Here is a 25,664-nt window from a genome sequence, read left to right as displayed (position 1 = left end):
ATGAATTCTTTGCTATTAACAAATTTGGCTTGTCAGTCATGACACATCTTAGTTTGGCTCAATGTTCTTACCTGTTGGTGGTATAATTAATTTAACAATTACTAGTACTGCTTGGTTGGGGATTTTATATTCTGAAAACAATAATTCAACTCATATCCATTGGACCCCAATCCAAAACCAGTGAAAATTAATAAGCTCTACAGGAACTCAAGTTTTGTGACCCTTTGCCAATTTCTGATTTATTTTATGTTTAATAGATACTGGAGGCAAATGGAAAAGTTATATATAGAACAGCATTTTATATCAGGATCATAAAAAAAAAAAAAAAACAAACCACAAAACTACTGTAATCCACAAAATCAGCTTCCATTTTCTTTCTGTCATTCAGAAAAGCAGGCAAAGATTTCATTATTTTTTAAATTTTAGAGACTACATTTCCTTCTTTTTTTTAGGGCTTAAAAAGCAGATAATGCAGTGGTATAGCTGCATACACATGCTTCACCTTTCTCAGAGAGATTTTTTATTTTTGGCTTTTCTTTGGACAACAGACATGATTTCATTTAACTAGGAATTTTACTTCTGATGAGGATTATAAATATGGAGAGTCACTTAACAATTCTGCAATTTTGCCTCTAGTCTGGTACAGAATGTTCAAAGATTTGGGCCCAGCTAACATTTACTAGCACGGCAAATAAGGAAATCAAACTGAAAGATACATGCCACACCCATCACTGCTGCTGGAAACTGGCCTGTGCATGGAAAGACAGTGAAGTGAGGGCATTATTCATTCCAAAGAAATCTTGATTTGCCTGGCACATCACCCTGTCTCTTTTTGAAAATACAAATTATTTGGCTGCAGCTCCTGCAGTGAACCCCCAATTTTTATCCTCCTAAAGGCCTTATCCAACGAAAACCTTACGCATCTAATATGCCATTTATGCAAAAAGTAGGTAACAGAGTCCCACTCAGCAATTTTGAAAACCTCTGGCCACTGGGTACCAAAGCCCAGCAGGCACCATAAATCCTGCAGTTACAACTCCAAAATTCCCTGGCCCCTATACACCCTGCTTTTGCAAATGTCCTTGTTCTGAAAGAAAGAAAATTTTTGGTACCTACCGTATGTCAAAGCCCATCCAGGTTCCAGTATGCAGATGTTTCCTCTGCCAAGATCAATAATGACAGCAATCAAAGCGTTTATGCCTAGGAGAACAGGGAATTTAGTGTACAGAAGTTTTGTATAGTCCAGTCCTCTGTGAACTGGCAGAAGGGCTCTAACAATTGCAGCATTCAGGATAACTGTTTTCTCACTAACATAAATTTTGTGGTCATACAGCATACTAAAACCTATCTCGAATAATTGTTTTTTCTACACCTTCAGGAAGTGCATTTGAAGAACACAAGTAGAGGAAACACAGGAAACAGAAACTACAGAATGTAAGAACATGCCATCCACAAGAATGAAGAATGAATGTGCCATCTGCAGGATACTTTGCTGTAAATAAATTATTTGTTAAACATTGGAAGACTTAAAAAAACCTATGGTTTAATAAGCTTGATGCAATCTCAACCGATGGGCATTCTCCCAGTGAACAATGCAACTAAACATTCCAATATTAAGTCGTTAGAGAACAGAACATTTTAACCAGCCCAGAGCTAAAAAATTCTGTGGCTGATATATTACTGTTTGTTAACCTGTTTTAAATGTCCTGCACAAAATCTCTTAAAGTCCTGTGCCCGTCAAAAGCCTAAAAAATTACGGGCCTTTGATGGCTCCAATTGCACTAAATTAACCTATGAACACTGGCTGCTGGAGTCATTCATCAGCCTTGTCTAAGTGGTGTTTTTTTTATTTGCACTTCTATACAAGCAACAGGCTGTTTGTTTTACAGTGTCTGATAACATTGTTTGTCTACCCCTTCATATTTGCACAGTTTGACATTCCCAGTAACAGCAGCAGTAAGGTAACATATACAGTTTAAAACATCCATTAATTCCATCTGTGGCATTTTGACAGAATATGGGTTATAGATGCATTTGTTTTAAGACAGTTTTATTTTTCCTTCTCTTGCAAAGATGCAGTTTATTGCAATTTGTGAGACAAAAGATTTTTAAAAGCAGTTAAAGCATACATAGGCTCTCAAACCATTAATGATTCTTCCAGGTAATTATTTTGCAACAATATAGGTAACTTCTTTCTTCCTCCATATAATGCAGTATGTAAAATTTAGCATATCAGTAATACACATATATCAAACAGTATGTTAAAATCTCTGTTTTATAGTACAACGGTGCTATTTTATAGTTTGTTACATGAAAGGGTCTGGCCAAAACGGTAATAGGTAAAAGCAAATACGGAAAGACCAAGCCAAAGATTAAATAACAAAATTGTTTTAAAAATACTCAGTTTAAATGAACTAAAATGGCTTCATATTCCAACATGGAAATAACCTTCCCATCTTCAAAAGAAAATTCAGATACTTGTTTCATTTTAGATGTTTGAATATTGGTGTTTCCACTTACACCCACTTATGTGGAACACAAATTCATAGATGCCTAGGCCCAGAGAAGGCAATCTGAAAAACAACCCGCAAGTGACTTCAAAGTGTTGCCCATCAGCGCCTAAATCTTTCTGAAATATCAGCATTCTATTCAAACGTAACAGAGGGTTACTCAAGCTTCTCTGCCATTTTAATTCTTCCCACAACCAGATGTGACTAAATTGACTGTTGATTAGGCTGCTGCATGTCTCTGTAAATTAGAGAAGCTAGTCTAATCACCAAATTACAGTGTAGAAAGAGTTCTCAAGAAGAGATGAGCCATAACGTCCTTCAAACTGCTATTCACAATAGCTATTCATGCACTCTTGTGGGAGACATATATTTCGAGATAACCTCTGCCGTGTAACCTTGATAGGTACTGCACTGATTCGACTCTGAATAACACTGTGTCCTATGCTCTATTTTAGTAAACCATCTCAGTGCTTGATGGGCCAAGCAGTAAAGGGGGATAGGTAGCCAACAGTGTCCCAAGATGAGCAATAAATTTCTCTGTGAGGGAAGGCAAGAGAAGGCAGGGGAGAATGGCCTATTCCATCCTATCCAGAACTGCAACATGGTTCCACCTGGCTTCTTCTCCCCATCACCGTGCACGCAGTATGCTCAGACAATGGATGAAGGATCACCTGGTCAGCCCCAAAGAGGGCAGGGAGAATACTGTATGAAGCGAACAATTAGGGAGATGTTAGATTAGATCTGTAAAAGAAGTATCTCCTTCTAAAGGTTCAGATCTGCCTTACTTCCTGTGACATCCATGGGAGTAGATGACTGAACTATTGATTAAAACACAAGAGAAGAATATCTGTAGATTGCACATTGTACAGCTCCTCAATAGTTTCCTGTGAAACAGACAGGGAAGGTGGTCTTAAAAGTCTAACAAATTATTATAGCTCCTTTTTTTATTCCCATAGAAAATTTGGGCTTCGTATTTTTCCAAAGAAAGTGCAATGTATTCCTATGCAATTCTTTAAACCCCCCGCTTTCTGTGAGATACATGTTTATATGTACAATAGGCTGCCATCACAATGTAAAAGCAGAACAGTAAATGAATAAAAAGAATATGTCACAGGTATCACTGACTGAGATAGTTGTGTTGCACAAGGAAGAAAGTACAGAGAAACAGATGGGGAAACTAACCTAAATTATTTACCACCATTTCAATAAACAGAAGTAGCAATTCTGATATCTATCACAGCTCTTCAGGCCTTTTTTTGTCTGAGGGGATGGAGGGGCAAGTATTTTTACTTCAATGGCTGTTACGAATTCTGAAATGCATTCTAAGAATAAGCCACTATTTAGATGTCACAGACATAATACATATTTCCCTTTCATGTCCCATGACTCTCTCTGTCCCCTACCTCCTCTGAAGTTCTAAGGGAAGAAGGGAGGAAAGGTGTGAGCACAAAAAGCAATTTGCACATCTCTGTGGTGGCAAATTTCTTTGTAGATAACATTTTACTGATGCATTGTTAACATAACTGAATAACCGTACATCATTGTGCTATTTAATTTCTGTAAATTAATTCAAATTTTGGTCTTCTCTTGGGATTCATGCACTCACATTCATGCCACCGTATTTCTCCTGTTGAAAAATCAAATTAGAAAATGTCACTCAGACAGCAATATCTAACATCAGAGCTTGGCAACTGTCTAAACAAATTAGAACAACTCTTGAAAGAAACTACAATAAATAATGAATAGCTACAAGCTTCACAGGCAACGCTTTGCTTTACTAGAGAATAAATGTTGTCACAAAATTGAGAGTACCTCCACCACTGTAGAGGTGAGACATGCATGGATGGGAAATGCATACTTGTATAAGAAATCTGCAGTCATATGGCAGGGAGCACATGATATACCAGTCAGTGTGAAAGATAAAGGGCTGCATTAGCTTAATAATCTCAATAAATCCGCTACTTAAAGGAAGTTGAAGCATGAGCCAAAACATCGCCCTCCCAAAAGTACAAAGTAGTCTGGCTTGAAAAACTTCTAATTAGAGAAAATGAAGGGTTCAGCTGGATTTTCAAAAGCACTCCAGATATTTAGGAACAGGGCTCCCACTGGATGCCACTGATTCTGATAAAACAATTAAGTGGTAAAGAAAATCCCACTCCCCATTCTTCCATATCATGTAAATCACATGACAGAAGTCACAGATTTTTGCATTCTAGAACAGACATAAAACTCCAATTATTACACAGAATGTCACTGAAGTGCAGAAGTAAAAATGTAAATTAAACCTCATTATTTTCAGTTATTTCCAAAAGGACTGCAGATCTAAACCCACTGAAGTTAACATATCTCTTTCATCAAGGTAGCAAAACTTGAGACTCATCTCCATAGTAACCATAATTAGTCATTAAGAGTTTAAATGGAAAATGAATAAATTTCATATTCTGCTCAAAATGTACTTACAAACCTACACTTACATTTGTGTGAAAGACTTGTATGAGGCTCATTTGTACCATTCAGTCAAGATAGAAAAGAAAATCAAATAATGGGATACTGCATTCAGTCCCTGTAGATAACGTTACAGTAGGCTCCCTTTGCCCAAAACAGATTACAATTCCATTTTAGAGATTAAAGGGTAAGTTAGTGCTAGTCTTTCTTTACAGAAGTGAATTCCATACACAACTAGTAGCTATGTTCAGTTTCCCCATGAGCTGGTTGTTGATTTAGTATCAATGGTTAAAGTTGATTAATGAAGACTCTAGGCCAAGCACTGTGTCTTCCCGGCTCTCCATTTTAACTAGCAAGTGCATGATAAGACAAGTTTAGAAAAGCGTATGCATATTTGCTTTACCTCTTACTGATTTGGCCAACAATGCCAAAGTGGTGCTATTGTTTTGTTTAAGAAAGTACTTGACTAAAATATAAAAGAAAGCATAAATATTTTTTTAATGTATGAAAATTACAATTATATAGGTATGGTTATTAAAATAGAAATAAAACTAGCCATAACTTTTCAACTTTTTGTCACTCAGCAATGGGAAAGAAATCTTAAATCGATGGAGATGGGGCAAGAATAAGAGTCAAAATGCCACAAAAATTCATAGACTTGAAATGCAATTCTGAATCTACTCCAAGTCAGAAATGCAGATGAAGAAAAGCATTTAAAGTCAAGGAACAATGGATATAACTGAAAGCCTGTTCAGATTAATGCAAGTCCTTTATCATACCAAAGATTTTTAAGCCATACTCAAGCCTGAAATCAGTGTAGAGTTTGGCTTAAAGTCAGTGGCATGATATGATCGAGATTTTCATTAAGCCCATGTGGTGGTTTTTTACCTAATTCCTTCTCACTCATGGCACGCCCCCAAAAAGTCAATAGTCTTTAAAAGAAAAAGCACAAAGAAGTGCATCTGGTTTTAACAAGGAACAAAAAAATAAATACTCCTAATATGAAACTGATGCTATTTTTAATTCTCACCAGTTTCAAATTGTGAGAAAAAGTTGAAATATATGGCTAACAGTCTGTGATTTTTTTTTAACTTTATGTGGTCACTATGAACATCCTAATGTGCAAAATTTCACATTTCATTGTTTTGTTTTGAAATGATGGTAAATTAAGCCCAAATAGAGATTCTTGGAACCTATAGACTAGATAGAATACTTATGTTCTGACGAAGGTATAATCAATATATTTAAAATGTTTTATTTTTAGTCTGAAAAGGAATAGTAATAATTTATTTGGGGACTCAACCTATACTGGTCCCTCTTTTAAGGATACTGTTCAGTGCAAAAAAGTCTTCCAAACACCAAACCTTTATTCAAAACCAACATTCATTCCTCCCTCCCCCCAGAAAACATACTTAAAACATTATTGTAACATAATTTTATTGTTTGTCTGTTTGTTTGGGGGGGGGTGGCTTTGTTTCAATTCACTTTGTTTTGATTTGGGGGGCAGGGGTAAGGAGGAGGAGATGAGGCTTTCAAGTGATTAAGATTTTTTTCCTCTTGGGTACAATCCACAAAAAATAAAGAATTTGCCTTGATGAGATTACTAATTATCCAATTCCTGTGTGCAAGTAGCATTAAGCAAAGCAACTAGATTAAAGTTGTCCTGAAAGAAGGAAAAAAGTTATTAACACAAAGTTTTTACTCATTCTAATCCTACACTACACATTTTGCTTCTCACAGCATTGAAATATTCTACTGGACTATGACTGTCTGAACACACAGTATCTGATATATATAAATCTTCTTTGATTTTTTACATGAAGGGTGTTATGGAATATCTGAAACTTGATTACATATAGTACAGTATAGAGATACCAGTCTAGCAGAGACAAAACAAGAAGGACCTCCCTGATGCTTACATTAGGAAATATTTTATTAGTTGCATAAAGGGTGTGTGTATGTATATATACACATAAATATATACACATATGTATGTATATGTGTATATATGTAATGTTGTAAGGTGTGTATGTGCATGTGTGTATGCATGTGTATTTTATGCTTTTCTTCTTTTTCCTCTGAAGTAAAATTTGAATTTCTTGGTTTTTACACATTATTTCTCATGGATTATATTCAATAATCCAATTGGAACCTAATTTTAGAAGAACATCTTATAATATGGATGTCACAAGTCAGATCCTACCTTTGTTTTTCATGCCTAAAGAAATGACCTGATTTTTAAATCATAAGACACGAATTGCTGTCATCAGGCAAATCTATTTATCTGTTTAAGTACAGATATAAAATACTAACTTTGAGAGCCTTATTATGAAAACATTGATTTAAAAATTTTCTTTTATTTCATTCTTCTCCAGATAAATTCTGTTAAGTGAGATTTTTTAAGTGTAAGCATCCCTTCAAAGTAAGAATAATGGGTAATATAAACAGAGAAGAATGAAAATTTCTGTCATTTAATTATATCACCTCAGTTATTCACTTGTCAATTAGATTTTTTTTTAAGAATAATTCATGCCTCTCTATAGCACCCTTAAATATTTCAGAAGTGGAAAAGACTGAGCACTGTAAATTCCTATATCCCAAATTATTTATAATAATTTTTGATTTCTGTGTATTCTTCAGTAACTTTTTATTTTGCCAGCTTGGCTCACAAAAGCATCAACGTGATACTTCTGCTGCTAAACATTCTTTCCCAAAAATATTTAACATACATACACCCACGTACAATATTTACTTACTCACATTTGATTGAAGTTCTTAAGAAACAGCATAAATATGGTTGGGAGATGTTTAAATTTTTTTTTCCCCACATTTTAAAGGTATGAATCATTTTTTTATCTAAATCAAAGACATTCCATCTTACTGTATTTTACATTCATTAGTATCATCTCGTTCCTCTAAAGCAACAACAAAATACCTGCAGAACAAAAAGAACTCTGTCTTGATAAATAGGATCATGCTTCATGTGCTTGTGTTAAAGAAAAAGGTTTAACCAGATAACTATATTTACAACTGATTCAATGAAATTCATATTTTGTAGTGAAATATTTAATTTTGTAAATGTTAAAATCAAATGAATGCTCCACTCTTCCTGTTTTAGTGGCATTAACCTGGTTTATGGTATGAAAAAGCCCACTTCAACAATGATCAAAGACAAAGGATCCAAGACCAATAGACTAAAATGCTACCAATGAAAGAGGTACAAGGTGCTTATTTTGTGCACAGGGATGAATTCTATCTTAATTTTTTTTTTTTTTAGATTAGAATTTCAAATCAAGTTTACAGGAATACTGCATAAGAATTATAATACTCTTCATTATTTCTACTTAGAGACAAGTTTAAATATAATAAAGCACATGCAAGTTACACTGCATGACACAGTATATAACTCTTACCTTTTCATTTATTACCATTTCTAAGGAATTAGTTCTACTGAATTCTATAGAAATCCTGTGCAAGATGAAAAAACAGTTGCTAAAAGTGTATAATGATAATAGTTGCCTGATTAAACTAAGTCTCATCAAACATGAGTCATAAAATGCTCCACTGAAAGCATACTGGTACTTCATAATGTTCTGAACATCTTCACCTGTAGTCTGACACTTCACGTTGCTTTTATCAGAATGTGATGGTTCTGTTTCATAGTTTCTTAATCCCTGGAGTCTTTGGGTTGAATATTAAACATGTTTATCAAGCCTCAGGATTTTAGGAAATTTAGGAAAGTTAAAGTAAAAGAAGCAGCACCACCTGCTGCTGATAATCAAATCATACACGAGCTTTCTTTCCTCCCAAATTATCTGCAAAGCCACACAGAAGTGCTAAACGAAGAGATCAATAGCACTTGGTTTTCAGGAGGACACCCTTTCCAATAAGAATATTAACTGTACTCCCTTTCTTCAGTGTTGGACTTCAATTGGTATCCTGACTAAAACTGGGGTTTCCATGATGCAAGCATGAATGTGGATACATGAATTTCTGATTTCACTACTGAATAATGCTAGTATTAACATTTCAAGTCATTATAACCAAACAGTGACAAGTGTTAAATGTTCATTCACTAAAAACCATTTAAACTCTCGATTAAAGTTCTAACTGGATTTATTCTTTCTTTTTTATTTTCTTGTGCTTACTCATAATACAATGTCACTACTTGATGACAAATAATATTTCATACTGTGTATGTAACATCATTGTGTTGCAGAATCCCCCAAATACCTCAACAATGTCTTTGTTGCGCTATTCTCCCCATTTAGCACTTATAAGCTTTTCTAGTAACAACCAATAAATCAAAAAACGGAGCTCTTAATATGTACAAATATTAAAAAAAAAAAAAATCAAGGATTTTTGCTAGTTTGCAGTTCATGTAATGTCATCTTGACCATTCTCTTCCCCTCTCTCTACGAGCTGTCTAGAACAGTAAACTTTGCTCCATAAATAATAGTGTATTCATGCTTTTAAAGGCTTTTATATGCATTTATGGTAGGTAAAGGTTGGAAGAGGTAGTTGACTGATTTTCACTTTTATCTACTTTGATTTCAGTAAAGGGCTTTGTCACTCTGTATACATAAAGGCTAATGCACCCTTCGGTTTGTAGAATGTACTGAAATGTTTGCAACCCTCTTGGTATCAGGTCCAAAATGTGAAGCATTACTGTTAAGAGGGTATCTTTCTAATGTATTTGTATGTATAGTTTACACCTCTGTGAGGTCTAATAAAGGATTATGGTTAATAAAAAAATGCGTTGAAAATTCCTCATCCACATAGATTTTGCAGTAATTACATTCTTCCTTTCTCTTCCCTGGCGCGTACGTTTAAATTCTCAGAAAACACTAAAGTCAGGACATACCTTAACAGGATGAGCAGACTTCACTCCTAAGGTAGGACTGACATGGAACGTTAACGAGTGGCTCAAGAGCCTTCATAAAATGAAGTGTCAGCAGAAGTGAATTATGGAACCTAAGGATAAAATTAACAGTAATGAATGACCAGGAACAAACTGTATTCATTCACAGATGAAGATATCTGAACTCTGGTACACAGCCACTCACTCAAAAGCTCCTTGTTGTGTGAGAACTAGGTGATAGCTAATGTACACTGACTCTTCCAAAGATATCCAAGGGACATTTAAGGAACTACAAACTACTACGCCTTATATCTCTCTCACTTAAATTGTTCTCAAGAATAGAATCCGTAGGTATATGAATAAATGTTATATGATAAATATGGTATCTTGCAGGAAAAGGAAGACTGTTGTTGCGAAGTTAAGCCTCAGAAATCTGCTGGGAGTTCTTTGAAGAAAGGACAAGCATGTAGTCAAGAAAGATCAGGATGCTCTTCCATTTCCAAAATTCTTGTAAATTACATCCCTCATCCAAAGTTCTTTAAAACACTAGACTGTCATAGAGTGAGAGGGAAGTTCTTCATATGTGCATAGCACTGATTAAAAGCAGAAAAGATCAATCAGGAAAAATGTCCAGTTCATAGTGGAGGGGCACCATATGTGAAATCCTGCTGCAATCTGTTCTAGCACCCATGCTGTTCAGCCTTTTCCTAAACGAGCTGGAGAAGGGGTCAATGGTAAAGACAGAGTTTGTGAATGATATTAAGGCAATCGGGTCGATCAGGCATGATTATGCCTTGGTAAACCTATGCTGACTGTTTCACTTGTCGTCTTGTCCTTCATGTGCTTGGAAACAGGTTCCAGGAAGAATTTTTTTCTATAACTTTCCAGGTACTGAGGCCAACTCATATCTCCACGAATCTCGTCCCTCTCAGCTGGGTGCAACCTTTGCCTTTTTTCAGTCACTATACTCCCACAGTTGTCATAACCTTTCTAGCCTGATGGAGAGCAGCCTCACAACACCACTGCGTAGCTTCTTCATCACCTTCATGTGTATCCCATGTGGTCCTGAGAACTTGTATATTTCCATTTAGCTTAAGTACTCCATAATTCCACTTTTTTTTGGTGTGGGCAATGCCTCACTCTGCCAGTGAACTCATGGTTCTGGGAGGTCTGAGAACAGTCTTATCACTGCAAATGCAAATAGACACAAAAAACACCTCTGGCCCAGGAAGTCCCTAAATTGTAAATCAATGAAAGGTAGGGAAGTTTCAATACATGTTGCCTTGTTCTAGCATTTTCCCCTTTTTTTGGCTACAGTGCAAAAAAGTTTCCTGGACTGGTTTTCCCATCTTATCTTTACTCTGACTTCTTGTATTTTCATCCTGCTGGCATTCTAGACTCTAAGCACAAAATCTCTAAGTGCACAATCCCTAAAGTAATATCCTTCACACAAAATTCTTTATAGTTAAATATTCACAGCCAATAATTTTTAAACCCACACTGTCTTACCATAATACTTGAGTAATTTATGGAGACTTCCATTTAAAAATAATCACCCAATAATAATAAACATATTTTCATATTTTCTTACTGATGATGCAGTTAATGGGGACTACAACAACTTGTGGATTTGGCAATGTGGCCAAGGAACATTTTAAAAATCCATTAATTTGTATTCTTAATCACAGTTTTTTAAAGTTTTTAATCATATGTATTGCATACATTACCACAAGTTTTCAATCTTGCATGAACAACATGTACTTGTTAATAAGTACAACTGTATGGTAAACCATGCTAACACAATCAAAATAAGAACAGTCCACAAAGATTAAGAAAATGTCTAAGAAATCACTAATATTTCAGAAAAAAATTAGAACTTTAGTGGCCAGCTCCTTTCTTCAATTGTGCACTTCCTCAGATGCATATAATTTAATTTATAGAAATTTTTGATTACAGAGTTGCTGCAGATTAACCAAGCCTGGATATTGATTTACTGGGAAATTACCATATTTGTTGTCTTAACTTGGAACTGGTTTTAGATCACAGCTAAAGAGAAAAATCAATCTAGAAATCCATTGCTAATTGAAGGCCAGCAGGACTTCTGGAAGCTTAGTAAAAAATAGGACTATCAACAGCAGCTGTTAAAAATGAAGAAATTCTTGTTTTATTAGTGTAAAGTTGACATTGTGTCTGGAGAACTAAACTGATTATTTTTTTTTACTTGGGCAACTTCATTCAGCTATGTGTGGTTTTGTCCTGTATTTTCATACTGTTTTACGCTTAGTTAAAAATGCCTTTATTCACACATTATTGTCTTAATTTTGGCTTACGACCTTATATTTTTACTTGTTGTATCTTTTGTACATACTTTTTAGATAAAGTTGATTAGTGGTGATTCTAAGCCAATCTTTCATCCCTGTGGAAAGTAATTACCTCTGAGAAGTATGTTTTACCAACTGAGAGGATGACAGAGCCATTAACATTCATAACAATTTGCACATGTTGCGCTATGCATCAGTGGTACACAGATTTTCTGCTGGCTTTCTGAAAAGAAGTCATTTGTCATCTCTGTATTTTGACAACCAAAATGTTGAGAAGAAATTGAAGAGAAGAGGAAGAAAAGTGTTAGTGAAACTGAGATAAAACAAAGATTAAAGCAGGATCTCCAGATTACCGCTGGGTTGGTTTTGTTTGTTTGGGGAGAGCTTGGATTTAACCTTTAATAGAACAGCCATTTCAATTAAAATGCTCTGTCTCTACACCAGACTCCAAGCCCTCCACTACCCACCTTCTCAGCACGTGCTCTCTCCACTAAGTAATGTTTTCACTGTTTTGTTTGCTTTTTCCTTCTGTTCCATATATCACATATTCTTGCTACATAGTGACCCAGTGCAATAGGAAAAGCAGAAAATGCCTTCCCAGCCCTTCCAATGAGAAGAGCTGATAAGTTGACTGATTTGGGCACGATGTCAAGAAGTGAGAGGTAAAGGTTTGAATGCCATCAGGCTGAAAATGGAATCAAATGAGATCTCCCATTGATTCTACGCATACTGCAATTAGCCTGCAATTTGAAAAAAAAAGCAACAATGCCAGCATTTTTTGGGTGCCTGGTACTGCACCATTAAGCATGCCCTCCGCCTTCTGATAAGATCAAGACCTTTGAAGACTTAAATGCTATACAGGATAGATGCCAGATCCCAGTGTCACTTAAAGAAGAGGGTCGTATTTTAATTCTCAATGTGGAACAGCTCTGGGCACACAGCATGCTACAGAACTCTAATCACTTAAAGATGTTTTAGGTTTAAAAGCAGATAGAGCAGGGAAAATCAGTTATCTCCACCATTACGAGGCCGCAGAGAAGCTACTGACATTTGTTGAGTTTTGGTCTAGGCATTGGTATTTCAGACACATATTTTCTTTAATTCTTTCAAATTGTTTATGTTTCTATCGCATCCATGATTTGTATTCTAGTTCACATTACAGAAGTATCAGTCTGTTAGCTGTGTTTGGATTCATATGGATTTTATTGAAACTACTTGACTGCAGAATACCTACCAAAATCTGTATTCATACTGTGCAAGGGAGACAGTTTTCTTCATTTCACAGTCTCCAAATCCTTGTTTTTCTGAAAATATTTTATATCATTGCCTTTCTTACAGATCTTCACCTGTATATTGTTATCATTGTTGGTACTTCCCAGCTTCAAATACTTTTTCGTACACATAACTGATTCCTAGTTCTTAGAGCCAAATCAGTCGGTAAATTTCTTTGTAATTTAACATGCTGATCACAATTCTGTACTGCTTTAAGCACATCCCATTGTTGTTTTAGTAGTCAATAGATAAGCGATTGACTTCAGACAAAAGACATGAATGAGCCCTTTCTGCAAACATAACTTACTAGCAAACACATTTCCTGCTGTTCTTGTTCTGTCTAAATAGCATTTATCTTTTTTACCCAGCTTTTAAACTTAGCTCAAATAATGCATGTTCCCTGCTATGCCAGCCAGAACAGTGTCAGTTAATATGAAAACATTTTCTCTGATCCTTACTTTCACTTTTTGCTCTTTCTATTTCAGTGTCCACACTGTCTGTAGTCACAAAATCAAGATAACTTAATAGCTGAACATGCAGCATGCTAACCCTACCACTACCCAAGGACAGTGAGTCAAGGAATTTCATCAGCATCTCACAAACTTAGATCTCATATTCAAATGGGGACATTTCCCTTGCCTTTCTGGGTAACCACTGACATCTAGGGTTTTCCTTTATACCAGTTTGAAGCTCGTATTTCTGTGCCCTGTAGAACGCCAGGGGCCAGCAAGTCTGGCTCTGAAATACTGCTGAAATCTTGAGGATAAAGTCAACCTGCTTTCTAACCGTTCTATTCTGAGATGGACTGAAACTTTCCTGGGCACTAAATAAAGAAAATCTCTAGTTGGCATGATTTGTCTTTCAGTCTTTTTGCATTTCTGTTTCCTTTTCACAAGGAAATGGACTGGTTCTTCAAACTTATTTGCTCTAAGTGCCAGTGCAGTAAAAGAATTACCAGTACAGAAATGCCATCTGAGCCTTTGGCAAAGATTCTGTAAGGTACTTGAATCAGTACATAAATATGTACTATAAGTAGGCCCATTTAAAATGTTTCTCAGTAATGAAAGTGATATTATTAAAATCGTTATAATTCCATGTCCATAAGCATTTTTTCATGTAAGTCTATTAATATAGATATACTATTATATTTTTTCTTTATTAACTCATGATATACCTTTTGCTACTTCAACAGAAAGCTATGCAATGACTTTTATTGTTTTTTAATTTCTCTCTTTGATACTCTTTTTACATACTTCACTGACATTTTTCAACAATATTTAATAAGAAGTACATTTAAAGCTTATTTTATTTAAGGATTTAAAATTACTATATGCCTTTCAAATAAATAACAAAGTATAAACTTCAGGCTTCCTATATTTCATATAGCTCTGATTCTTTCCCCTGTGAGAGTACAAATCCTTTCATTTGGTTTTGTTCTGCTAATTACCTTTTTTCATATGTGCTGTCTTACTTTTCTCTGTTCCTTTACTTTTTATTTCTTTCTATTCCCTTATCCAATGCAAAAACTACCAAATCCACATATTCTTTCCCTGATTTTTGAAAGAGGATTCTCATAGAGTAAGGTTTTTCACTGTCTCCTAACAACAGACTCTTAATTTGCTTGCACTCTCTGTTTTTCTTTATGCAGCTGGATCTTTGCTTTTCAGGTAACACTGTTAATTAAGGAACTGCCACCACCATTTGTTAAAGTTAGCTTCCTAGAAAGTATCCATATAATCACATTTAGCTAACACATTAGAACCAAGTTAAGAATGCTCTGTTAATGTGTGTTTAAATTTTTATCTGAAAGTACTTTTACAATGTATTGACAAATTATTGCCTCAGAAAATGTCATTTATTACATATCTTGATCTAAAACAATCCTTTTTGGCATCTGTTGAGCATTCAACAGTACTGTAAGTGCTTTCTCTCTCTTTTTCAACTGCTGTTTTGTGTGTGCACAAGTTTCTTTGGAGAAAAGATTTCAGTGCTAAACATTTTTCCCCCATCCCTTATGTTCTAGTACTTAGACCATCCTGAGAATCTTTCAGGAAGCGTTTTCTATGCTGTCTGGTTTCTGTGTGAGAGTAAGTCTATGCCACGAGAAAGAAACTTTGTCCTTCCCTTTGCAGTGCTCACTATTCCTTCAAGCTTCCCAGCAGCAGATAAACACAGCAATTTATTTGCTTAAAGCTGAAAATTTCCAAAGAATATTACAAAACCTCCCTCAAGATGGCTCTCGCATCCTCAAGTGTGGGAAATTAATGGCTATGGTTTTACTTTGTTATGGTTTGGACAGAATAACTTCCCCAATGTCACTCAGCACACCAGAGTCGGATACAGGTAAATTGTCCCTGGCACATTGATTAAAAAAAAATAATCAGAGTTATCCAATGACACCACAGTGCTTCTCCAGCATCTTGTGATTTCTTCTTGACCTTTTACATTATTTTCTTAAATTCTCTCAAGCACCAGAAAGGATGAGAATGATTAGAAGTACATGGATGTATGCAGCACAAGCTTTTGTAGATGAGGGATTTTCCAGCTGCGCAAAAACCTGACTTGATGTACAGTACAAAAATTTGAAACGTTCATAAATCTATCAAGGCAAACAACGTAACAAACAAAGGCAGCTTTTATTTGAAATGACTCTCCTACTCTAAAAAATTCTGTTCAATATTTGGCTAAAAATGATACTCAATAATTTATAATAATACACTGGATTCTTTCCTATCCAGCTTGCCCCCTTACACAGAAATATTTATTACTTGCCCAATTTCAGAGTGTACATACAATTACAGATACTACTCAGCAAGAGAGTAAATCTGCAAAATTTTAACCTCAAAAGTTTCAGGAATCTGAAAGGCCAAGTGCAAAAATGTAAAAGGTGAAACATAACAGTAATTATATAATACTCTATGATGAAGGCCCCTCTAAAACTCTCAGTTTAGAAATGTGTCATGTGGTGCCTCAAATTACTGAAGCCTGAACACATTATCAAGGTGGTATGCCATATAATTTGAACATAACATAAAAAACTGACAGTAACTAGTACAGATAATTACGTTATGAGATCATGAATGAATAATTCTTTCTACTTATGGAACATCTCATGGTGTTTTTCAGAAGAAAATGAAGCAGAATTATCTTCATTTTGCATCAGATGAAAGTGAAAGACCAAATCTAGCTAACTTGCTGAAAAATATACAGCTAGTCCATAACAGAACTAAGGGCAGCACTTGAGAATTCCAACTCTGTTTTTATATCTGCTGTTAAAAAAAATATCTTGCTACAGACATTCTACTATTCTAGACTGCGGAAATAAAGCATCAAGTGTAGGAGAGATCAGATGAGAAAGCTACTGAAATCAACGGGAGGTACTTGTGAGGCTTTGAAATGTTTATGACATCCTTTTCCAGTTACAAAGAGATTATCTTCATATGTCATGGGGAAATGCTACTTTATACATTTATGTTTGTTGCTTCTTTCTTTAAGTTTGCCCTTTAATTGTTCCTAGTCACTGTTTCAAATTCTGTCTTTGTTGATAAAGAATTTAACCTGTGTACTAAAATGCATACATAAAGTCACCTCAGACCTTTCAGAGTAACTTCAAAGAAAAATAAAGCTATTGCATTGATTTGAACATAGCGTTAGAGAAACATATCAGGTATATATACAGGGAATATATTTATCCTACTTTTACCATATCATCCTAAAAGTTAAGTATACAAGTCTCAGCCATCAGAATCTACCAGACTGCAAATTCAGAAGGTGAAAGACAGTAAGCTGGTATCCTGACATCAACCTAGAAGTCTTACTGAAAACACCATATAGTACCATCCTCAGATAGCACAGACTTCTAAAAAGTCCTCCAAACAAAAACAGATATAGGTTTCTACAAACATTGTAAAAACTTACACATAGCAGTTTCAATTGCAATCTAAACTACATATATATACACTCCTAACAGGTTTCTTTTTATTATTCTTCTGCCAAAAGATAGTCTCATCAGTGTCTTGGAAAAACATACCCAGAAATTCAGCTACCAAAAGGAATGGTAAAGGGTTTTTGTATCTCTCTCCAATAATCTCTTGAGAAATCAATGCCTACATGGGACCAAAACAGAATTTACATCGTGTAAGCAGTCAAGTGATATTTAATTAGGAGAAATCAGCAACTGCTACATATTTCTCAACATTTGCTCTGTCAGTAGGGCTGCACAACAGTCATTACAGGGCAAAAGTTTCAAAACAGACTAAAAAGAAAAATGAGCTAATTCAAGATGATAACAAAGCAATACTTTTTGAATCACTAGTAACTGAGACTACTTTTCTAACCACCATGTGGCTAGTAAGATTTAAGAGCCTTGTAATATATTTATGAGGGAAACAAGAGCATCAGACAAAGAAGCTATAACAAGTACACACTATTTTATCAGATGATTAAAGTTCCAACTTTAATTGAATAAGGAAATGCTTAAAAAAAAATCTCAGTGTGAAAACAATTCCTTCAGTCTCTGGAGAACAAAATTGTATTCATATAAGAGGAAAGGCAAACATGTGATTTAACAACATCTTATCAAAAGCAAAAGGAGACAATGAAAAATTGAATATTCATCAATACTCCTAACGGCATTCACAGAGGTTTTTTATGCTTAATCAAGTGACATGTGGACAGTTTTTGAATATGGAAAGGACAATACTACACTAAATTCACATGCCAGTTATTTGTCATGCCCTTTGCTCAGAAGAGGTCTAAGATTTTGCTTAGTTTAAAGGCTTGATAATGACTTATCTGTTTACACATTACGTCAAGAAGAAGGCAGTAAAAGCATGTAAGCATCTCATTATTGATTGAAAAAAACCATTCATCTCTCCTTAAATTCAAGATCTGAAGAAGATCAGGTTCATAAATAAGAAATTATAGTGCATGTTTTCCTACTTTTAAAAACGTCAGATGACTGCCTCAAACGTATTTGGAAAATATACTATGGAACTTTCCAAGAATTTAAACATCTAATTGAAAAAACATTTGGATATAGAAGATTGTGTGTATAGTTTATGTATTGACCAAGCAGCAGCATTTTCAGGTGAAAACATTTGTTTCAAAATTCTCATTTTGATGTTCTATGGCATGCCGAAGAGCTAATCGACAGTAGAAACTTGAAGAGGAATGCCATCTGACCTAGGGACACCTCTAAATGTCATGTTAGAGCTTTGGGATTCAAGTACTAATTTTGGTCATCCATATTAACAAATGCACACCTACCTCACTGTAGAATTTTAGACATCATGAGACACTGAACAAGTAATTTCTGATTTCTACATTACAACTGCTTTCGGCTAACTTTAACTTCTAATTTACCTTAGCATCTGCTTGACTCACTAGAGAGAAAACAGAGGAATTTCCAAGAAGTTTCCGTCTTTCTCCATTGTGGATTTGCACTCATTCCTCACACCTACATGTAGCCATTGAAAATTTTAGTTTCCAGGCTTTCCCTTTAAGCAGTGGAGAAAAATGTCCTCTGAAAGTGTCATAATTTTGCCTTACCATACATAGGATAAACTTAGTAGATACTTAATGTTTTAAATATTAATGCTTCACCTTTCTATTACCACAAAATCTATGACTGAGAAATTGTGACAAACCTTTTCATATAGCAACTGAGAATGCCTTATCACTCATGTAACATGATGTTACGGATTCAAAATTACAACTCCTGTGCTGAGGAATTTCTCACATCCTAATAGAAAAAGATGAGGAAAAAAAAAAAAAGAGGCTCTTAAGAGGCTCTGCTAATACTTTACACATAAATTTAATGACACAAGAAGAAATGCTCGTCTCCAACAAACCAAATTTACTTAACTATTCATGTCGTTTCTAAAGGAATTAATTCATGGTAAAATGCATCTTCCAAGCTAGGGGAGGAGGAGTGGAAGACAGAAAGAAAACACAGCAATTTCAGAAGTGTTAAGGCTTCCACTGGCATACTGTACTCAGTTTTTGCATCAAATTCCATAGGTGGTGTTGAATGGAAAGTACCCTTTGGTGCATAGAAGATGTTGAAATCTGTTTTCACTGTAAATTTTGAAGTTCACTATGCACACAGCATTCTGACAAAGCTACCTAATTTGCTGAAAATTATAAATAACCTATCTTCACAGCTTCAAAAAATGTTCCTCTAAACCGGACATATATGTAGCATAGTAAACTTTATTTTACATCTGACAAACATGAAACTATTTCTTTTGTGCAAAAGCTGTAGCTGAAATTTGAAACAGACACAGATTTTAGATTCACTCAGTAGCCTTTCTATGGCTATATTATTTTAGGTTCTGTCTCTGGCGCAAATTCTCAGCAGACACTCAAGGCTATGCTCGGCACGCAAAATGTTCTGCTCTCTAAAATAAGACTTTTTTTTAAAATGCATAATTTTAATGACTTGCTATCTTTCAATAACACAGAAATCAAAGCAAGCTCTCTACCTTCATAGCAATGGAAATCCTAAAAGTTTAAACACGCTTATTGCAGTGTCAGTGTGAAGATATTAACAGCTAGTAGGGCACTCCGCTGTTATATTTGTTGTTGATTAGAAAGAAATAATCTGATTTCTGCCTTTGGTATCCCACAGATGTGAAGCAGCCAAAAGCCAAAATTTTTGCATAATGCAGAACTAAGGACAACCAGACAGGAAAGGAAAGTCAAATATGCCAGTGGAGTGGGAACCTACATATTAGAAAGTATCAGGCTGCTATGAGCAAGAAAGATGAGCAGTGATATCAAGGGGAAAACAGCCTGAGAAACTGATGCATAGGGAAAGTAGGCCAGGGATGACTGACCAGAGTATCCCTGAGGAAGCTTAATCAGTGCACATTTGGTTCCTTTCCTCATTGATTTTAACAAATGTGGGTTTGCTTGCTTGCTTGCTTTCAGCCCTGCCTTGTCATTTTGCACCTTCTCCTCCACCCCATCCCCATTTGCTCTGTAGCTTTACTTCTCTAACTTGTTGCAGCAATTGTAGCCTCAATATATTCCGTTCAATGAGCTTCAGTGAATTTGGCACTCACCTGACTGTTTAATATGACAGACACAGAACTTTTAGAGGGTTTTGAGAGGAGAACAGCTCCCTGACTTCAATATAGCTGAATGCATGACAGCTCAAATGTGACACAAGTCTGACTAACAGAAAATACCACTCATACATGCTATGCGCAGCAGGTGACAGCAGCTCTGAATATTTAAGTTATACAGTCCTCACATTAGAAAACTAAAAATTGTTCTGCTATAAGCCTGCCTAAGAGCCCTATCCAAAATCTAGTATCATCAATGGAAACTTCTCCTTTCATATTAATGGAACTAAAGGATGAATTTAGGTTGAGTGGAGTTTGGTCTCGTTTGTTTTACGAGAAAGACCTAAAGCATGACTGTTCTGCAAAGCAAATATTTTTACAGTCCATCAGCCTTGCAACAGACAAGTGAAAACACAAGTGGGGGAAAAATCATCTATAATCATTCTGAATGTATTCATGTCATTCAATTCAGAAGGAAACCAAGCCTTGAAGTTTTGGTGTCTTGTTTTGAGACTTGTTACTTGAACAGGTTTATTGCTCTCTGTATGTTATTAGCTAGAGGTTCAGATCCTACAATAACAACAGGTCAGCACTGTAAAAAGAAAAATCCTAAGTCTGTGCACAAGAATAAACTGGAAACTCACCCTTCCCAACATTATGAAAAACACATCCATGATATGGCACTGATCTTAAGAGTGCTAACATTCCAAGGCTCATGCACCAGGCAACATTCCTGTCAGCCAATTTTACATGCCAGATGTCTTAGAGGAAATGAGATCCTGGAAAGAAAAACCAATAGAAAAGAATACTATGTTTATTTCATGAAAACACGATCAAGTTCTTTTAGTACAGGAAAAAATATAGGCCAAATGGTGCGGGTCTTAAATTGAGCAAAAATCACACTATAGTCAAGAACTTTACTGATTAGAAATCATGTATTTTGGCTCAAAGTGATTGATGGAAGACAGACCTGAAGTATTGTGCAATTACTGAAAAATTTGATATGGATAATATTATCATAACATTCCCCACAATAACAAAGCTCATAAACACATAGGCAAAGGGAAGAAGGGAAAGGAAAAAAAAACCCAAAGAAAAAGGGAGGAATTTAACCATTAACTTAAGTGGGTTTCCAAATAAAGCTATATTTGATAAATGAAAATGCTACCTAAAAGCTAATATGAAGAAGAACAGCACATGGGAGGAACCAGTAAGTTAGAAAAAAAAGCCTCTATTTCCATAACTAAATTTGCTTAATTAAAAAACTGTTCATCCTTCTTATAAAACTCTGAATTAAAAAAGTAAGGATAGAGAAGTCTACCATGTGCATGGAGAGACACTATGGACTTAAAAAGACCTTTCAAAAAAAGAATTGTTTACTATTACTATCAGAATGTGCAGGAACATACGAACATTAAGGAGAAAGAGTCATATATCTTAATTTCCAAAACAATGAGAAAAAAAAAAGTGAGGATGCAGTATCCCTAATCCTGAGCACTTAGGAAACCACAGTTCCTTGATTTATTTCATAATCATGTGTTTTAATACCTATTTTATATACTGCAATTTGCATAAAATAATGATTCTTTAAAGGCATACTCCAATGAAAAAATATTTTCATTCGTGGATGTAAAAATTAGCAAGAAAGAGAGTGAAAACTTCTTACACTTTTCTGCAGAATGAGATTCTAACATGCTTGACCAGAATGAGACATCTCCAACACCTGAATTAGAGTAAAAATCTTAACATTTAGCACTTGCTACTGTGTGCAAGCCCCATAAAATGCCTTTTGCCTGGTCTTTTTCATTTGAGGACACATTTCTTGTCCCTCATGGACTTGCAGCATTTAATACAATTGGGGAATATTTAACCTGAGAAGTTACAAATAATTTATGGGACAGAAATTTTGAAGAAGGAAAGCTAGTTAGAAATATGATAGTATTACCAAAAAAAGAAATTAGGGAAAAACATTGATAGCTTCTGTCGGTGGTTTTGCTGGAATTTTAAAGCACTTAAATAAAAGAGCAATTTCACAAATATTAACCAACAGTGACAAATTTAAAGGGACAAGAAGACGAGGTGATGTCCTCGCAAAGTCTTTTGGCAAGAAATGAGAGCCTAATTCCCTAGGGCCATTTGAATAACCCTAACTTTTGGCATTTACTGGGCAATTTCAGTTCCCTGAATTCAAGTGGCCTTAAAGCATTTGGCTTTAAGAGGATTTAGGGCTACAGCGACCAGGCTGCCAGTTTGGAAAGGCTAGCTTGGCGACTTTTTTTTTTTTTTTTTTTTTTTTTTTTTTTTAAAGTCAGGCAGAAATGCTGGAAAAGGCAAAGGGAGGAAATGCTTTTAGGTCATTTTGAGGGGGGGAAGAACAGATTATAAACCAAGAGGAAATGATTGTGTGAACAGGGCGAGCCACAAACACTAAGGAAGCATTATGAAAGAAAAACCAAACACAATACATTACTATTCTACAAAAAAAAATAAAAATACATATGGTAGAGGGATAGAAAAGGCATTGAGCAAGACAAGATTTTCCTAGTGCTGATTATCTGAAAGAACCTTTCACCTCCGAGTGGCAGAAATCAAAAGCAGAGTAGACCTTTTAAATAAATGTACTTTAGCATTCCACAATATTAGCTCTAATCACTACACCTTAAATGTAGTACAACTGCAGACACTTACTGTATTTTTTTAATTTTTCAAACTATAATGAGAAATATTCGATGATTAGATATATCCTTTTACTTTACACTAAAAGGACATGGAGAGGACATGGGAGATATTTTAATGGGTGGGGAGGGGGGAAGAATGTTATGTTAGGATCAGCAGTGGCATAACAATAATAAAATTATTAGGCATAAAAAAGAAACATTAATAAGGGAGTTGGAACAAACTTTAGTATTGTATTACAAAGATATTAAAGATGGTTTCCTCACCCATCCAAAATAATTTCCAATTTCTGAAACAGGAGGAGAGGGTGAGAGAGCTGGGACTGTTTAGCTGTGAGAAGAAGGGTTCAGGGGAGATCCTACGAATGTGTATAAATACCAGATGCAAGGCAGTAGAGAAGACAGAGCCAGACTATTTTCAGTAGTAACCAGTGAAAGGAAAAGAGGCAATGGCATGTAAAATAACAGAAATTGCACTCAAACATAACAAAAATTGTTTTTTTACTGTAAGGGCACTCAAACACCAGAACAAGTTGCCCAGAGAGGCTGTGAAGTTTCCACCCTTGAAGATATTCAAACCCAACTAGACACGGTCCTGAACAACGTGCTGTAGTTGACCCTGCTTCGAGCAGGGAGGTTGGTCCCTTCCCACCTAAATGATTCTATGATTTCACAATAACAGAATAAAATAAATTAGGTTCTCTGGAGAAAATTAGAGTAACTCATTGAAGTAATTCCTTGAATTTATACTTACCAAAGGAAGCACAATGGAATTACAAATACTTTAACAGTATGTTGACAGGTGGAGATATCTGAACAGCAAATTTTGCTATGTCTCTTTCAAAAATCACCAGTCTCACCCATTCTAAAAGAAGTTTGAAAGCAAGAATTAATTTGCATTTCTAGGTGTAACAAATAGCATACAGATGTCATTCTAAAGTTTGTGTTGAATTATTATTGAAAAGAAGTTGCTGATTAACTAAGATAGCAACTGCCCTTCATGATACATTTCTTGATAGATTTACCATAAAAAAAGAATCCCACTTACATGTAAGAACAAATAAGCAAAGGACATGGCAATAGCATGATGCCTTCTAAATTGAAATGTCCAAATCTTTTTGGTTTATTGCTAATCTTCATATAAGTAAAATGCAGGCTAGTGGCTATCAATTAAGTGCAATTTGTAGATGTTTAATTGTTGCAGAAGGATTAGAGGAGGTTCAAATGCGCCCAGATTTCTGTTGAAGAAGATTTGATTGTGTTAGAGCTGTTGAAATCCCAGGAGTAAAGTGTATTACATGCAGATATTTTATGTCGACACAAAGATTTAGAGAGACCAATTTTATTTCTAGTATCCCTAGCAAAATAAAAAGAAATTATAAAGAAGAAAATTAGAATTATCAAAATAATGGAGAATCATTAAAATTATAAGAAAATTCCATTGCTTCCAAGAAGATTTTTCATATTTGATCAACACACACATTCCCACAGTGGAGGAGATTTCCCCAATAATATTTAACATCTTACTTGACCTACATTTGAAACCAACATTGAAATACTCATATTCCTGTGTTTGCAAATTAATAAAATTCTCCTAGAAGTTTCTAGTCCAATGTCCTTGAAAGCACTTTGATGATGAAGAAAGCAGTAACCAGCTGCTGCTTCACAGATGCTGAAAAAGCATGGAACAAATGATACTGATTGTAATGATATGTTGCAAAAGCAATAGGAGTGGAGCACTTCTGTTGAAGACAGCCTTCCTGTTAAACAGAAGACCAAGCACAGACTCTTCCTCTTGTTCTGTATAATATGACTGCTACAGATTGCAAATCTCTTAAAATGCCAACAGGGTTTCTGACTAAAATTGAAAAGAAATGAGAAGAAATCCAGCTAAGGGCCAAACAATATGAGCTGAGACTCCTGTGTTAGTGGAAATTATATAAAGCTTTCAGTTAGCTAGTAGGAAATAGGAATTGCAATCAGATAACATCCAACTACAGATTTCTTAAATTTAAGTTAATTTACTAAAGTTATTTTATTTTCCTTAACTTCTGCTGCTTGAGACTAACTTCCACTGACAGCTACAAATCTTACTTTTAAATAAAGCTAACTTCCTCTGTTCTAAAAGAGCTATCTTTTTTTTTTTAAATACGCAAGTATATTTGATTGAAAACTGGAGATTTCCAGCTGCACAGAAAATGTCAACACCAAAAACAAAAACAAACAAAAAACAAACAAAACAAAAAACCACAACAACAAACCAAAAAAAAATCCAGGTAAAAGCAAAATAAATACCAGTCAAGAATTTGTCAAGATTTTATTTTTCCACTGGAGAAAAAAGTATTTTTACACAGTGTTTGTTGGCCTAGATTAGAAACCTAATTTGACATGTTGCAAAATGAACTCATACTAATCTTGGAGGAAATATAGGATGTTGAGCCATCCTAGGAAAATTAAGTAATTGAATCTTATTGCCAAATTTTATGCATATGGAAATACTGACATTGATA

General features: G+C 35.1%; 1 protein-coding gene across 2 annotated transcripts in view; it reads left to right on the top strand.

Annotated features, from left to right (window-relative positions):
* IGF1 (insulin like growth factor 1) overlaps window positions 1-25,664 on the top strand; it is a 93,651-nt gene that overhangs the window by 50,785 nt on the left and 17,202 nt on the right. Inside the window, exon 4 of one of the 2 annotated variants that reach the window (XM_054212376.1) lies at window positions 1,379-9,753. The exons of the other annotated variant lie outside the window; for it this stretch is intronic. Coding sequence (XP_054068351.1) covers window positions 1,379-1,438 — 60 coding nt within the window. The 3' untranslated portion in view covers window positions 1,439-9,753. Of the gene's footprint in view, window positions 1-1,378; window positions 9,754-25,664 lie in introns of those variants that run through there. 2 annotated transcript variants of the gene reach the window in all.

This window comes from Rissa tridactyla, chromosome 1 (assembly GCF_028500815.1).
Source record: "Rissa tridactyla isolate bRisTri1 chromosome 1, bRisTri1.patW.cur.20221130, whole genome shotgun sequence".
NCBI lineage: Eukaryota > Metazoa > Chordata > Aves > Charadriiformes > Laridae > Rissa > Rissa tridactyla.
The sequence above is the reverse complement of the archived record's forward strand: the minus strand, read 5'-3'. Positions and strand labels throughout refer to the sequence as shown.